The sequence below is a fragment of the Podarcis gaigeae genome (assembly GCF_964106915.1).
Source record: "Podarcis gaigeae genome assembly, chromosome: 9".
Lineage (NCBI taxonomy): Eukaryota > Metazoa > Chordata > Lepidosauria > Squamata > Lacertidae > Podarcis > Podarcis gaigeae.
Window position 1 is genome coordinate 2735980 of NC_139685.1, and position 17340 is coordinate 2753319.

General features: G+C 45.2%; 1 protein-coding gene across 1 annotated transcript; it reads right to left on the reverse strand.

The window, feature by feature from the left end:
• Positions 1–8660: 8660 nt before the first annotated feature.
• Positions 8661–9109, reverse strand: LOC310851997 (dolichyl-diphosphooligosaccharide--protein glycosyltransferase subunit TMEM258). Its single transcript, XM_083754703.1, has one exon. It carries the CDS (start codon positions 9056–9058, stop codon positions 8819–8821), a length of 240 nt encoding a protein of 79 aa, XP_083610829.1. The 5' UTR covers positions 9059–9109; the 3' UTR covers positions 8661–8818.
• Positions 9110–17340: the final 8231 nt, after the last annotated feature.

The window sequence follows — 17340 nt, forward strand, 5'->3', positions numbered from 1 at the left end:
TTAAGGATAACTATGAAAAGTGTTGGTCAGAAATTAAAAGCGATTTAGAAGGTTGGTCAAGATTGAAACTTTCCTTGTTGGGCCGAATTGCTGCTATAAAGATGAATGTATTACCAAAAATGCTGTTTTTGTTCCAGACTTTACAGATTGTGGATAAAATGGAGTGTTTTGGGAGGTGGCAAAGAGATATCTCCAAATTTGTCTGGCAGGGCAAAAAGCCCAGAATTAAGTTCAAGATATTAACTGAAGCTAAAGAAAGAGGGGGCTTTGCCCTGCCAAACTTAAAGTTGTATTATGAATCAGCAGCTTTCTGCTGGTTGAAAGATTGGCTGCTTCTTGAAAACACTGATGTTTTGGATCTGGAAGGTTTTAACAATGCTCATGGATGGCATGCATATTTGTGGTATGACAAGGTTAAAAGTCACAAGGCTTTCAAGAACCATATTGTCAGGAAAGCAGTGTTTAATGTCTGGACAAAATATAAAGACTTATTGGAAAACAAGACCCCAAGGTGGTTATCACCAATGGAAGCTAAGGCCCGGAAAAGACTCAATATGGAGGCCAAATGGCCGAAATATTGGGAAATATTAGAAAAAGATGGAGATAATTGGAGGCTGCAGAGTTTGGAGAAACTAAAAGATAAAGTGCGAGATTGGTTACATTATGCTCAGATTAAAGAGGTTTTTAAGTTGGATAAAAAGATAGGATTCCAGGTGGAAAAATCAAAGTTGGAAACGGAATTGCTAGAACCTAAGACTAAGGTATTTTCAAGAATGTATAACTTGCTGTTAAAATGGAATACACAAGATGAAACGGTCAAATCGGCTATGATAAAATGGGCACAGGACATTGGGTACAATATCATGTTTGCTGACTGGGAAAGGTTATGGACCACCGGTCTGAAATTCACGGCATGTAATGCCTTGAAAGAAAATATTATGAAAATGATATATAGGTGGTACATGACTCCAGTCAAGCTAGCAAAAATATATCATTTGTCTGACAATAAATGTTGGAAATGTAAAGAAACTGAAGGAACGTTCTTTCACCTCTGGTGGACCTGCCTTAGAGTTAAGGCTTTCTGGGAAATGATATATAATGAGTTGAAAAAGGTATTTAAGTATACCTTCCCTAAGAAACCAGAGGCCTTTCTTTTAGGCATCGTTGGCCAGAGGGTGTTAAAGAAGGATCGGACATTTTTTATGTATGCAACAACAGCAGCAAGGATACTTGTCGCTAAGCACTGGAAAACCCAAGATTTGCCCACACTGGAAGAATGGCAGATGCAACTGATAGACTATATGGAGCTAGCAGAAATGACTGGCAGAATCCGAGACCTGGGAGAAGAGGCTGTGGAGGAGGACTGGAAGAAGTTTAAGGACTATTTACAAAAATATTGTAAATTGTATGAATGTTAAGAAAGATGTAAGATTATAAATAATATGGCACCATTAAGTTAGTTGAAAGGAATATGAAGATAAGTGAAAATCTAAGAAAAGATAAATTTTGGATAAATATTATGTTAAAATTAAGCTTTTAAGGTTTGGGTAAAAATATCTAAAATTAGGGACACAATATTGGAAAATTATAAAACAAGAATTGAAACAAGGTGATAAATTGCTGGTTAAAGTTTGATAAACTTGGAACGCAGGAACGAGAGATGTGAGGAAGTCCAAAGAAGCGAAGAAAATATGGTTATTATAATGTTATATGTTACTTTTTTATTGTATTAAGAAAATCTTTAATAAATATCTTATAAAAAAAAATAGATGTCTTTTAATGAGAAGATAGCTGCTTATTTCCTTCACATCTGAAGGGAGGGCGTTCCACAAGGCGGGCACCACTACCGAGAAGGCCCTCCTTCTGGTTCCCTGTAACCTCACTTCTCACAATGAGGGAACCGCCAGAAGGCCCTCGGTGCTGGATCTCAGTGTCCAGGCTGAACGATGGGAGTGGAGACGCTCCTTCAAGTATACAGGACCGAGGGAGGCCATTTAGGGCTTTAAAGGTCAGCACCAACACTTTGAATTGTGCTCGGAAACGTAGTGGGAGCCAATGCAGATCTCTCAGGACTGGTGTTATGTGGTCCTGGAGGCCACTCCTAGTCACCAGTCTAGCTGCCGCATTCTGGATTAATTGCAGTTTCTGAGTCACCTTCAAAGGTAGCCCCACGTAGAGCGCATGGCATTAGTCCAAGCTTCAGCTGACCATGCTTTGCAAACCTCTGACTCAAGCTGCTGACTATTCCCTACAAGTAGAGAGGGCCTCTTGGTCACCTCCTGGTACCTCCTGCAAGGAGCAACCATTGATCCTGTGCTTTTGTGGTGAATTTTCTTTCTTTAAAACTACTTTCCTATTTTATTTCCCCTGAGCTCCCTAGAACTTCCTCCTACCTCTCTCCCAATCTTCCTGGAGCTTAGCCAGGTATAACAGAATGGGTTTGTTATAGCATTTGGAATACCTCAGGTGTGGGATTGCTTAGAGAGGGGTAACTGAGGAGAGGTGCCCCTCACTCACGAGTCAAAGGATTAAGCTGTGAAGGAAGCTGGATGGTGTGGAAAGTATTTAACTGTAATATATAAATAACAGGAACTGAGTTCTTACCATCTTACCATCTATTCTAGAAACCTGAACATCTACCACCTGAAGTATAACACCTGATTTTTAGTAACTGAAGTTTAAGAAGAGCTGTGCCTATAGCATTGTGTTTAAGCCTGAGACATCTTAGAGTTAGTTAAATTAAACAAGTTAACTTCTACCAGGAAGTTTGTTCAACAAACTTTTCTTGTTTGTTTGTTCAACTCCTGCCTGATATTTTCAATCATTAGGTTTTCCCTCACAAAAGACCCGCGCAAGATAATCTGTGGTAAATTGTAGAAATTTGTGTAATTGGTGTACCGTGATTTGGGTGCACTATATTTAATAGGGGGCAGGTAGCGGGAGTTGATCCACTGTGCTATTAATTGGTGGTGTTAATTGGGTGGGTCCGCTAAAAGGGGCAACAAAGTTTAGTGAGCAGGAAGAGTCTGTGGCAAAGTGCAGTTCAGACTCTGAGGCTAAAGCAGAGGCCGGGGGGGGGGGGGGATGGACAATAGCCTGCAGAAGAATCCAGGGAGTTTCTACCTCCTGCTGCAACCAACTCCCCTCCTTGCTGGTCTCCAAGAACATGCAGAGAAATGAAAAGAGCAGAGCAGAGGTTAGTTGTGCTCAGACACCTGCCTGGGGAAAATCCTGGAGAGGAGGAGCCTTAGAGAGGGGTGGGGAGGTGGGGACCATCAGTTCTCACAACTGTGACATCAGGGCAAGACCTATTAGGAAGGGTTGCTGAGACCACTAAGCCTGAACTGTATTTTGCTTTACTTGAGTCAGCTTCACTGGCATGGGTGACTTTTAATCCCAACCTGTGTTTGACTCCAGTTGCTGGGAACTTAAGCCCTACTGGAGATATGGGATTTATTTCCAAGTAGAAATGCTTTTAAATGTATCTCAACAAGCTGTTCAGGGTAATTTTTCTCTTTCTCTCCCATCCGCCCACCCCAAAGTTCCTCCTCCCCCCCCCCTCAATGTTTGCATTGTAACATAACTTCCTCTGGTTTAGGTTTTGATTCCTCCCCCTTCCCTTCTGTCACGACTCCTTCTGCAGCTGCAATTTCTGGCTGCCCCAGTGCCCTTGGCAAGCACATCCATCGCCTACATGCAAACTCACTTCACCTCATGTTGGAGGCTGTCACAGAGCCACCCTTTGACAATATCACACTGTTGCACTGAATTCATTTCAAATGGTCATCAGCAGAGAACAATGTGGAATGGTAAGGGACAACATTTCCTACCTACACTTCCTTTTTTCTCCTTTCTCATGTTATAAGAATTATAAGGTCTCAAATATAGAATAAATGTTCATAAATGCACAAGGTAAACACACATCTAGAATATATAACCCACATGTCTGAAATAGCACAGGAGAGCAATCCTGAAGCCATCTTGACCCTTAAAAAACCCCAAATATTTCCTCTGCAGAAGGAAATGTATTGGAGGAACCTTTCCCAGTATATCTTTTCACCCAGAAATCCTGTCTTGAGGGCATATTTGTTTATGAATAGTGTGGGCCTGGGACCTGGATTCAAGAACTAAAGTATTTACCATTTCAAAAGAATGGTCAAACTGCCCAGGTAATGCAACCCATAAAACATTATAAGGTATCCTGGCAGACAGGAGAAAAACCACACTCTCAAATTTCTGTGTGACCACCTCTTTCTGTGATGCTTGTATGATGCTTTTAGGGTGGTCTTTGGCTAAGAGGTTGGGCAATGTCTAAAGTCTTTAAAGGTTCCTGCATAATTTCTTCTTGGTCTCTCACCTCCTTCCAAAGAGTGGAGGGTGGGGGACTGTTGCAACAGAACAATAAAGTTCTGCCTTGCTTTCACTGGAACCTTCACCCATTCTTCTCTGATTGATCATGGACTTAGGGGACTCAGAGCCCCTTGGGGAGTTGGGCAGTGAAAGCCAACCACCAATTTTTCTACAAAACTCACTTCCCACATTTTAAGACTCTCCATATTCTTAAATATTACATAGAATGTTTGGAGATTGGGCACCCCAATAAAAGAGAGTAAGTTCTCTCTGAATTGGACTGTTTGAAGGTTCACATAGCCCTACTATAAGAAGCTTGATTCTAAGCAAAGGATAAAGATTCTGCAAAGAGAGTAGGGGAAGCTCATCTGAGTGCTGCTTCAAACAATCCAAAAACCCTAGCCATATTAATCCACAAAAGATCTGTGCTTGATTTTGTTGATGAAGAGAATTGCGTTACCATTCTACTCACTGAAAATGCCCCAACAACTCTAGCACTGGTAAATATTTTTGACCCAAATGTTGACTCTCCTGCCTATCTTGCTTAGGACCTCTTGAACAAGGGAGGTGACTTTTGGAAACCTGGTTTTGAAATCAAAGCATAGTGGGTAAGGTGAACCAATAAAAATAACCACAAAAATAACCACAAAAGGCATTCAAAAAAGGGGTTCTGAAGACCTGAGGGAGGGAAGTGGACTCAACCTCATTCACATTACCCCCCCCGAAATTGTAAAGCAAATAAAGACAATACAGAAATGGCCAGAAATATATAATGCAGCAACTAAGGCCCAAGGAAATCAAGGAAATGAAGTCAAGCCTATCCCTTCTTACTATCTTCAACTACAGTGGTACCTCAGGTTACGAACTTAATTCGTTCCGGAGGTCCATTCTTAACCCAAAACCGTTCCTAACCTGAGGCGTGCTTTCACTAATGCAGCCTCCCGCTGCCGGCGTGCAATTTGTGTTCTCCTCCTGGGGCAAAGTTCTCAACCCGAGGTACTACTCCCAGGTTAGCAGAGTTTGTAACCCGAAGCGTTTGTAACCCGAGGTACCACTGTATTGTCCTAAACCAGGGGTCAGCAAACTTTTTCAGCAGGGAGCTGGTTCACTGTCCCTCAGACCTTGGGGGGGGCGGACTATATTTTTTTGGGGGGGGGGAAATGATTTCATTCCTATGCCCCACAACTAACCCAGAGATGCATTTTAAATAAAAGCACACATTCTGCTCATGTAAAAACACCAGGCAGGCCCCACAAATAGCCCAGAGATGCATTTTAAATAAAAGGACGCATTCTACTCATGTAAAAACACACTGATTCCCGGACCGTCCGCGGGCTGGACTGAGAAGGTGATTGGGCCAGATCCAGCCCCCAGGCCTTAGTTTGCCTACCCATGTCCTAAACTTTCTCCATCACCCATACCTAAGAGCTAAAACATCGATTCTGAGTTACCAAAATACATAGTTAATACCAGAAAAGAGGGAAAGGAAGTAAAGGGGAAGACAGGAGTGAAGTGGAAGAGGCATCCTGGAGGTTTCATATTAGTTACTGGCATATGCAGACTTTTCAGGTCAGCTGAAAGAGCAAAAAGAACTTGTCACTGTTTCTACTTTCCTGAATTTTATCAGGGGAAACGTCACCAGTGTCCCTGTAAATTCTTCAAATGTTATATAAGCACATTCCATTTCAGCATCATCCCATAAAAGAATGCCATCACTGTCAGTCCAGTTAGGACATTACCAACTGTTCTTTCCTCAAAGATGGTTTTTCTAATGCTCTTGATCAGTTAAGAAGTTTCTTGTTCTTTTTATCAGACAGTTTACCCAGGGCTTTTGCATTCTCACATCAGTCCAGGTAAACAAGGCCTTGTACACAAGCATCCTCTTTGCACATCAAAGGTTTCATTAGCCAGGATCTTTCCACATGACTCCTTTGTCTCATCAAAAGTCAGCCTCACCCACAGGCAGCTCCTAAGCCTCAGCAAATCTGACACACAGCTGGGTTTCCCCCACCACTATCATTCATCCTGGTCCCTTGTGACTGCAGTAGGATTTGCTGAATATCCAGATTAACAACTTTAAAGAAAATACTTGACCAAGGGCTAGAAAACAACTCTGCCTCACCACAAACTTCAATATTCAGTGTTGTTATTGGCATCTGTCTGTCTCTCAGCTCCATGACGTTGACTGGTCTCTATTCTGAACTTAAAAATGGAAAGCGTAATGCTGGTGGTCAGAAAAGAGGTTTAATTTGCTCTCAAGGAAAATCTAAAAAATGTAGTACAGTGGAACCTCGGGTTGCAAATGTGATCCATGCAGGAGGCACACTCGCAACCCGCAGCATTCGCAACTCACAGCGCCGCATCTGTGCACGTGTGGGTTGCAATTTGGCGCTTCTGCGCATGCGCAAAACATGATTTAGCATTTCTACGCATGCACGAGTGACGAAACCCATTCTGATACTTCCAGATTCAGCGCAGTGCTCAACCCGAAATTGCGTAACCTGAAGCGTCTGTAACCCGAGGTACCACTGTATAAACACTGACAATTGGGAAACACTGGCCTGAGAGTGCTCCAATTGGAGAACAGCCTTTGCCAAAGGTGTCATGGACTTTGAAGACACTCAAACTCAGGGGGAGAGGGAGAAACGTGCTAAGAGAACGGCATGTTTGGCAGACCCTCACCATGATCAACTCCCGCCCGGAAACTTATGTTCCCACTGTGGAAGGATGTGTGGATCCAGAAATGGCCTTCACAGTCACTTACGGACTCACTGTTAAGACCATGTTAATGGAAGACAATCTTACTTGGTTACCAGTGATTGCCAAAGAAGAAAAAGTTGGCATCTGTCTTTCTTGTCAGCTCTGTGAGGTTGACTGGTCTCAGAAATAGTGACTGGTCCAGGGCTACTCTGAATTCTTAAATCTAAAAAGGGACTAGAATCCAACTTTCCCCAAGCCCAAGTTTCTAGGCACGTGGTTGCCTCCCCCCCCCCAAAAAAAAATCAATGATGGATGGCTGCGAAAGTATGCATTTGTCTGCTTGGGGGTATTTTTAGGACCCACCTTATTTCTGTGATAGTAAGTCATTTTAAATTGCTTTTTTATTTTTAATTTACATAATTTTTTATTTTAATTTTTAATTTAACATAATTGTTACAAAATAGAAGCAAAATATTGCAAATACATACATATATTACAAATAAGCACATATATATGAAAAAAGGAACAAAAGAGAAAAAAAGAAGAAAAGAAAAAAGAAGAAAAAATAAAGAGAAAAGTAGAAAAGTTGGAAGAATTTCTTCCAAGTTTATTCTACAAATATCTCAATATGAAAATAATAAAATTTCATTGATTGACTTCCATCGCTTACACTGCACTTCCTATATACATTTTAAGCAAGATTGTATCTGTTATTCTGTATTTTCCCCATACAATCTCACACAAATATTCTAATCAATAAGTTTTCTAAATCTTTCATAAATCTATTCTAAACACAACCAATAAGGTAAAGGTAAAGGTACCCCTGCCCGTACGGGCCAGTCTTGACAGACTCTGGGGTTGTGCGCCCATCTCACTCAAGAGGCCAGGGGCCAGCGCTGTCCGGAGACACTTCCGGGTCACGTGGCCAGCGTGACATCGCTGCTCTGGCGAGCCAGAGCCGCACACGGAAACGCCGTTTACCTTCCCGCTGGTAAGCGGTCCCTATTTATCTACTTGCACCCAGAGGTGCTTTCGAACTGCTAGGTTGGCAGGCGCTGGGACCGAGCAGCGGGAGCGCACCCCGCCGCAGGGATTCGAACCGAAGACCTTTCGATTGACAAGTCCTAGGCGCTGAGGCTTTAACCCACAGCGCCACCTGCGTCCCTAACACAACCAATACCTTACATTTAATCCTCGTCTACATAAATAATCATTTAGACATTTCCATTGTTTCTGGATTATATTTTTTTTGTTTTTGTCTTTTCAAATCAGTCAACTTTGCTAATTCCAAGTATTCACATAATTTATTCAACCATTCTTCTTTGGTTGGAACATAATTTCCTTTCCAATTATTGGCTATCAACATTCTCGCTGCTGTTGTCAGCAAGAAAATATTAATTATGTCAAAATTTAAATTGATTTGAAATATTGTGTTTCAGTTGGGCTTGGGGGTAAAGGGCAGAACAACAACAACAACAACAACAACAACAACAACAACAGTTGGGGCAGTGGCGCCCGAGCAGCTGTGTCCCTCCCAGGCAGCTGAGGGGGAGGCGGTGGGCAGACGCCAGCCCTGCGCTGCTTTTTTGTTTTTTTGTTTTTTTCCCAGCTCATCACAGAGTCAGCTTTATTGGTCCGATGTTGCGACCCTGGGCTATAACCATATATCAAGATTATGCAGGCCCAAGCTGCAAAGAGCTGCATTACGTACAAAAATAAAAAAGAGCTTCAGTAAGGCTGCTGGAACCTGAGAAAGCTCCTGACTTTGTTACACATAGATTCCAACCCATAGCAGTAAGAAGAGTACTCCAAAGCCCATAAAGAGTGAAGCAACCAGAGAGATGAGCAGTTCCTTGTAAATGTCCCGGGTGTACTTGGTCGAGGTCACTTCATATACAAAGAACCAGGCGGTGAAGAACATGCCAATGGCCAGCAGGGCCACTGTGAGGTGTGGAAACACAGCCGGGTTCACCGGACTGGTGTATCTGCTCATTGTCTCCAGCTCCATGGCTCTGTCTGGCGTTTCCCGTGGCTTCTCCTCACAGGTGACGGAAAGACACGTCTCCCTGCACTGCTTTTTTGGGCAGCATGGGGCCTGCAGGGCACTCGAGTCGGTGTGTCGCTCCCAGGCAGGTGCCCTCCAGGGTGCTCAGAAGAGACTTGGCTGCTCGGGTGCACTGCAGGGCCAGTGCCACTCACAGGGCCAGCGTGTGCCGGTGGGTGTCCTCCTTGGCTGACCTCTGGCAGCTGGGGGGATGCAGCAGCTTGCTACGCGGTGAGCCTAGCCCTGGGCCACGCTGCTTTGGGGAGTGGTGCTCTGTGGCGCCTTGGGATCCACCGTGCCATCGCCAAAGGTAAGTGCCACCGGGGCACTCCGCCCCCTCCAGTTACACTATTTAGGTGGGGAGCTTTATCCTCCAAGTCATCTGAATTAGGCATTCCTAGTTTAATTTTTATAAATGATAAGCCGCCAGGAGTGGCTTCCTCTCTTGTCCTGGCAGAGCTCCGTGAACCTGCCCTGGAGCAAGCAGCCAGTTAGCATTCTCTTTCTCTCTCTTTCTCTCTGTCTCCCGCCCCCCCACCCAAAAAAACACAAAAAAAACAACCAGGCTCCAATCACAAGGATCATTAGAAATGATGTCAGAAGGTTTTGCCCAATCCCAGTTCTCTTGCCATCCAGAAACATTTTTACAATTTCGTTTAAAGGGCTTGTTGGGAAACGAAGTTCAAACATGGAAAAGAAAGAAAGGCAGCAATGCCCCTCAAATATTTTATTGGCGGGGCAAAATGACCTGGGCTCCTAGGAGTTGGCGCTTATGCCTCTGGGGATGAAGCAGCATTAAAGTGAGCTCCCCAGGGTGCAAGAATGGGCAGTGTATCTGGGGGTCCTGGGCTGCCCAGATGACAAGACCCCCATCCCGGCCTCACTGTTGTGGTCCAAAGGAAAGCAGAGCAATGCATTGGGCACCAGCTTGGCTACAGGTGTTGCTGGAAGGAGTCATACAAGCAGCGGCAGAGGAAGGCTCTCCGGCACCCAGTGCAGGGTGTCAAGGGGCGGGGCAAACCATCCACGGGGGGGGCAAACTGTCTGGTGGTGCACATGCAGCACCCATATGGACGCTATGCACACGCCCTTGGCCACCCTACAGCTGGGGGGGGGGGGAGGCAGCAGGCGGACAGCGTGGAGCCTGCAGGAGCCTGAGATGCGTGGCTAGGGTGTGCTGCAGGCCCCGCAATGAGTGCCGCCCATTTTGTCACCCCCCCTCAAGGTGACACTTGGGGCAGGCCATACACCCCATCCTACACCCCTGCATACAAGGCACCACCCTTAGGGACTCCAGTCCAGATTTGTGTAGGGCTTACTCCTTTTCTTAGCCTTTTCTTCTCCTGAAGAGGGCCTCTGCGAGGCAGTGGAGCTTTGATATCAGTTTTCCTTTTGCTAGTTGGCTACCTTCCCAGGTTGACGAGCCCCATCTGCCCTCCACTCCCCTCTACAGCACATGCAGAAACCACCTTCTTGACCAATGGACCCACTCTTGGTCTCCTCCGCTCAATTCCCTGGAGCCTGTCTGCACATGCAGGGGAAGTCCGTAACCCACTCAAAAAACAACAAAAAAAAAAACAGAGTTTGAGACCCACCAGCTCCCCTCACCTGGTTTAGCTGGCCAGTCGAAGCCGTTCCTGGGGTGTGACCACTGTCGCCTGTGGACAGGTTCTAGGAGCCACAGGTGAGAGCTGAGTGCAGGATGGGGACACCAAAAGTGGACAAACTACCCTAGAAGACAGATTGTATGACCATATACAGCATAGTAGTAACCTACTTTGCATTTCTGCTTTGGCTCTTGTGGTGCCTCTTGGGCCTCATTCTGAAACCATGGTTTCCTTCTCCTTTTTTTCTAACTTATTCTGCCTCAGGGCTTGGTAGTATTTCTAGCTCCTTTGCAATCTCAGCAGCAGCTATCAAAACTTGTTGAAAATCCACATCACACCTGCAGGCCAGAAAGTACCGGTAATTGCAATTGCAATTGGCTTGCAATTGGCTTGTAACTGAATTTAAAGGCCCAATGTGAGCAGCCCTATGGCAAACCAGCCCCAGATAACAAACTCACACCTTTGCTCACCCACCTTACAGATCCATGTCTTTTTGCCAGGGCAGTGCTGGAAAGTACTGGATTCATAATCATCTGCAATTCAGTCAATGGAGACAGATGTCGTCTGTGATTTGATTTTTGAGGGCGCAGCCCATGGGAAACAGAGTTTCAAGATGGTATGCTGTCCTCATCCAAGATGCTCACCTGCATGTATCCTTTCTCAGGCACTCCATTTTCTCTCTCTCTCTTTTTGTCACTCTCTTCTCTCCCCTTTCCTCCCAGCCATTCAGCTTCCTTCCCAGTCTCCCGGATTGTTCCTCTTTCCCTTCCACCCACTCTTCTCTCTGCTCAGCTGCCTGGGAGTTGATCTGAGCCTTGAAAAGCACATAGAGCTGAAAGAGGGAGTGGGAAAGTGTGTTGCTTGGTTCCCCCTTTTTCTCATTCATTCTCACCACCTCAAAATGAAGGGGGTGGGGTGGGGGCTCTCAGACGCTTCATGGGCACCAAGGGAAGTCCTTAAGGGTGAGTGTGCACCTGCAGACCCCAGGTTGAGGATCTCAGACGTGCTGCCCTCCAAGCTCAACCAGCCCTCTAACTGCAGTCCACGGGAGGCTGCTTTGTGTATCACTTAAGAACTCGCACCATGAAAAAGTGATGTCCTTGAGGTGAATTAACATGGAAGTTCCATTTATGGTCTCTGATGCTTGTTGGCTGATTCACATAATGAGTCTTCACCCGATTCTGCAGCCATCAAGTGATGAATATGAATTAGGGGTGTTAACTTACCAGAAAAAAGGCACCTCTAACAGCTGTTGCACAGAGACTGTTTGAAAAGTCAGCAGCCCTAACATGAATGTATAATCCAGCCCCAGCTGTCCCTAATTCTGTGCAATCCTAATTATTAATGCATTGTAGTAAGCTGCTCTGAGCAAGGTGAAATCGAGGACTGGGTCCAGTTAAAGAGACATAAAGGAGAAGCAGGGAAGGCCAAACTGTACAAACTGGGATGGAGCTTAGACATGCAGCATGACAGTGAGCGGTTAGAGAAGAACATGGCAGGCCATTGAAGATCCAGGAAAAAGGTTGTCTAGTTTCCATAGCAACTGCTGCATCACATCATTTTATTCAGTTCAAAATAACAAGATGGTTCTAGATGAGACAATAATTAGGAAGGAATTTTAACAAAATACCAACAAAAGAAACAATGCTAACAAAATTCAGCTGAGATTCCATTACTGTGGAGCAATACCATTTATGTTTCTAATACTGTACCTAGACTTCAATTACATTGCTTCTCTCTTCATCATGAGTTTTAAAGCACATCCAGATATTGTGATATTGTTCTTGTACCTTTCTATGTCTATATGCTCCCCCCCCTTTTAACACAGCAAAGTTTTAAGCCTAAAGGGGCAGGAGAGTAATGATAAGCCGTTTTGAGAATTTCATATGGAATTCTGCTGCCACCTGGTGTTTAGCTGAGCCACAGACATTATTTATGCTACTAAGTCTTTTCAAGACGCTGTCTTTTCCAGAAAGACTGCTTAAACCAAGAATCCAGGACCTGCATGTGACTGTACTCCACAGAAGTTATAAATTTGTGACAAAGGCATCACCCTGGTTTGTAAGCAGGTCTAATGCGGCACACGGTTGTTTGTGTGCATGATCTGTTCCTTGTGATGCTTTTCCACATCTGGATCTGCTGCTGTGCAACAATGCAGTTGTTAGGAGTTACTCATTCAGAGCAAGAATAATATTATCTCTTCAAAGTGTTTGATGTGAGTTAGTTCAGTTATACTTACAACCCTTCAAGAGAAACCAGAATTATTATCTGCACATTGCATGTGTGGGCTGAGGTTCCCAGTAGTTTCTTAGATGATGCGAGACATGAACTGGGGAGTTCCCAGCTCTCACTTTTAACCACTGTTATGAAGGTCACTTAACTAGATTAATACCAACATATATGGGAGTAAAACAAGGTTGTGTTCTTACCCCCACTCTGTTAAACATTCATATTAACTCCTTGGTTAAGATACTTTCTGAAACAAATTCTCATCCACCTAAATTGTCAGGGAGATCCCTATCTTTTCTACTTTACGCAGATGATGCAGGATTCCTGTCACTGTCATGTGTAGGTCTGAGACAGCTATTAAGAGCTCTGATGCCTATTGTAATACTGAACAGCTGACAATTAATTATGATAAATCTAAATTTTTAGTTTTTACTTGGAAACGGTGCAAACATCGCTGGCAAATCAATGGACATCTAACTGAACAGGTCAAAATTAAAAAATATCTGGGAATAATTTTCCAAGCTACCAGCTCCTGGAAAACTGAAGTGCAATAGCACAATAGGGCCATAACTCACTAATTTCTTTCTTCTATGTCAATGGAGGCCAGCATGTTCCCTCAGCAATTCAGGTGTTCAATATTATGATCTTACCACAAATACTGTACGGAACACAAGAATGCACACTTAACCACTTTGAGGCTCTAGAATCTGTCCGAAGAAAATTTCTGAGTAGCGTTCTTGGCCTTCCAAGATGTGTGCCCAATGTACTTCTACAATTAGAGACTGGACAAATTTCTACTGGATCTCAAATCTGGATACTGAAGATAAAATATCTCGGTAGCGGAGCCTGCCCTGTGGAACGCCCTCCCATCAGATGTCAAGGCAATAAGCAACAATCTTACTTTTAAAAGATATCTGAAGGTTTAGGTTAAGTTTTTAATGTTTAATGCTGTTTTGAATATTCGATTGTGAGCCGCCCAGAGTGGCAGGGGAAACTCAGCCAGGTGGGCAGGCTATAAATATATTATTTAAAACTGTTATTCATGTCTAAAGGCCTAGTCCTCTTGACCCTTACTGGCACATTTCAGTCAAGGTGGGAAAAGATAGTAAATGAGAAAGTACAAAATTTAGGACTCTCACAAAATGCTATTGTTGCCATGGGTTATGCAAAAGCCAAAGAAAATATACGTCAACCCATTTGGGATATTGTGTTGCAAAATCGCATAAATGCAGCTTCTTTTTTTCTAACTTTTAGAGACAGAGGGCAGGCTTTTCTTCCTGATGACTATCTGACCAATTTGACTATCCCAAAATTTAGGAAACCATTTACTCAGGCTAAGTTTAACGTGCTCCCATCTTGTCTTTTTACCATTTTAATATACGGTAATCATTTTATATTTCTCATTGTTTTTAAATATTCTATAATGTTTTTAACTCTACATTTAATTGTATACTTAAAATATTTTATTGTGTTTCATGTGCTCTGTTTTCTTATCTTCTCTACCCGTTATTGACCGAAATAAAAAGATAGAACTTCTGAGGGGTCTTTAAGCACTCAACTCTGGTTGGAGGTGACAAGGATGAGTCATTGAGCCTTGTGTTCAGGCAGGGAATTATGAAACTTGGAAGCATTCACTAATGACACCATATTATCCATTAAGTCCTACCGCTCCCCAGACCCCCTGCTAGCAGTCTTTCCCCACTTAGGAGAAACCAGCAACTGCAGGTAACTTGCTTACTCCACTCCCTTGGAATCAGGAATGGGGAACCTGTGGCATCCAGGTGTTGCTGGACTCTGATTCCCATCAGTCCCAAGCCTGCCTGGCTAATACTCAGAGATGATGGGATCAGTGATCCAACAGTGTTCAGAGGGCCAGAGGAGCTGCTCAGTGGTTGCCCGGCCAACATTTATTTTTCCAGAGTACAAATTGGGTGGAAGGGAAGTGGGAAAGAAATGGATTATATAAATACTCCATGGTTTTTGCTGTATGGTGTTGTAATACCTTGTTTACCCCCCCCCCCAAAAAAATTCTCTCTTGAATAGAAACTAAGGGTAATTCAGCTATCTATACCTGACATTTACATAGCCAATATGCATTTAGCCTTTTTGGTGAAAAACTAAGGTTTTTTTTTTTACAAATAGTTGTATGGCTTGTAGTTTCCCCTTCCCTTGTTTAGAATGATTATAATGATTTTTTTAATATATAAAAAAGGAAGAGTGATTGGCTCCCCTGTGTGACTAGGAGTTTCAAGAAAAACTAGTTTCCCATTGAGGCTGGTGAGGACTTTTTTCTAAGATGATTTCCATTCCATCTGCAGTGAATGAGTGAAGTCTCTCAGATGCCTACACCCTGCATCCAGAGTGGGAGCTGGGCTCCTCCACATCTGCTATCAGGTAAGAAAAGGCAAATGACAGTGCAATTCTATTCATGTCTATCCATAAGTAAGTCCTGCTGAATTCACTGGACTTGCTTCCAAGCATGTAGGTATAGGGTAGATTTCAATGATTATTTCAGCACATTACATTATTCTTTTTTATTTTATTTATTTCATAACATTTATATACCACTTGACTGTAAGAAGCCCCAGAGTGGTTTACAAAAGATAAAACAGTAAAATCAAGAAAAAATAACAACCATACTTTAAAACTTACAGATGTTAAAATTATCCGAGTTTTCTAAACATCTGGGTGCGCTTCTATGAACGAAAATGTTTTTAGCAGGCGCCGAAAAAAGAACTGTGAAGGCACCTACTTGATCTCAACAGACAGGGGGTTCCAAAGTGTAGGTGCTACCACACTAAATGATCAAATTATTACAAATGCGCAACAGGTATTATGTGGCACCTGTAGCGGTACCAATTCTGCTGACCGAAGCAGTTGAGTGGGTAAGGTGATCTTGTAGGGATACTGGTTCCAAGTTGTTAAGGGCCTCCTATACCTTGACCCTGGCCCAGTAGCATATTGACAACTGGTGCAGATCTCTGAGCACAGTGTCCCATGCCGACAAGGCCTCACTCCTGTCAGCAATTGTGCTGCAGCATCCTGCACTAACTGCAGCTTCTGGATCAGGCAACAAGGAAAGCCCCCCACATAGAGCAGATGTACACGAATACAGCAAAGACAATTATACTTTCAAACCCAGGTTGAGACACCTCTGGTGCACGACTAAAGTAGTGCCCTGGGCAACCCACTGAAGTGCATCTTTCTTGTAAAGGTGTGCCTAAACGGCCTCCAAATTCTGCTTGCAGGTGTCTGCACCAGACCCACAAGAAATCGAGACGGGCCAGGCCAAGGCTTTTGATGGTGCCCCCCTCGGCCACGGGGAAGCAGGGCGCAATAAAGCGCGGCACGGGGATGCTGCCGCCGCCGCCGCCGCCTGAGGCGCTCGCCTCACCTGGCCCCCGGGACTGGCTCCGTGCAAGGGGCGCTGCGCGGCCAACGCGGCTCCCGCCCGCCAGCTGAGGGGCAGAGCCCGCTTTGCCGGGCTGTCCGCGGCGGCGCTTCCCGAGGGGCGGCCCCCCTCCCCGACGCGCCCGGGGAAGGGGAGGCGAGCCATTTCCGCTCCTGCAGACGCCTCCCCCTCCCCGCGGGTTCCTCGGCGTCCCCCTCGCCCGCCCCGGCTTCCCCGCCGGCCACTTGGCGAGGGCGCAGCGGGCGGGCGGGCGCGCGTCTCCCCCGCGGCCGAGCCGGGACACGTTCCTCGGCTGCCTCCGACACGGGGCTGGGAGGAGCCGCCTGCGCGCCGCCGCGCCGACTCCGCCGTCCTCTTAAGGTGGCCTCGCGCGCCCGCCGCCCTGCTCGGAGCGCCCGGCCCTCCGCCATGCAGGGGCGGCGTCTCCAAAAGGGCGCGCCTAGTCCTCATTGTTCCGGAAAAAAGAAATACTGGCCGGCCTGCGGATCGCAAGAGGTGCTCGCCTCTGGAGCCCGGCACGCTCCCTGCCACGGACTATTGCTGCGCATCGAGACATCGATGCCGCCCTTCCCACTCAGCTCCAGCCTTGCCATTGTGCAAAGTGCGTCATTGCCTGCTTGCAGCAACTCTTAGCCGGCCTTGGCCTTGGCCTACTCGGCTCTTACAATACACACCAGCGACCCTGCTATTTTTCTCCTTTGTTCTGCGCCGGTTTCCTCTCTATAACCTTGTTTACACGCGCAGCAGAATGCGGTGCTTGAAGTACTGGTACAACCAGACATTCATTTTTGAAGGATTCCCCTCCCCTCTCAAAGAAGCCTTGCAAGCAAGACCAACAGGGGAAGAACGGGGGTGGAATCCCACCCACCTCAGGAGTTCTTGTGTGTGAAGGGAGCATTCAAAAGAGGACTCTACCAGGTGCCCCCTAAAGTGGCGCAGGCCACCCTACCCCCTGCCACTCATGTTGCTGCTGGTTTGGAGCAGCCCCTTGTGTGCCA

Excerpts from the sequence above, each read along its gene's own strand:
- LOC310851997 (XM_083754703.1), bottom strand. The coding sequence starts at position 9,058 with ATGGAGCTGGAGACAATGAGCAGATACACCAGTCCGGTGAACCCGGCT.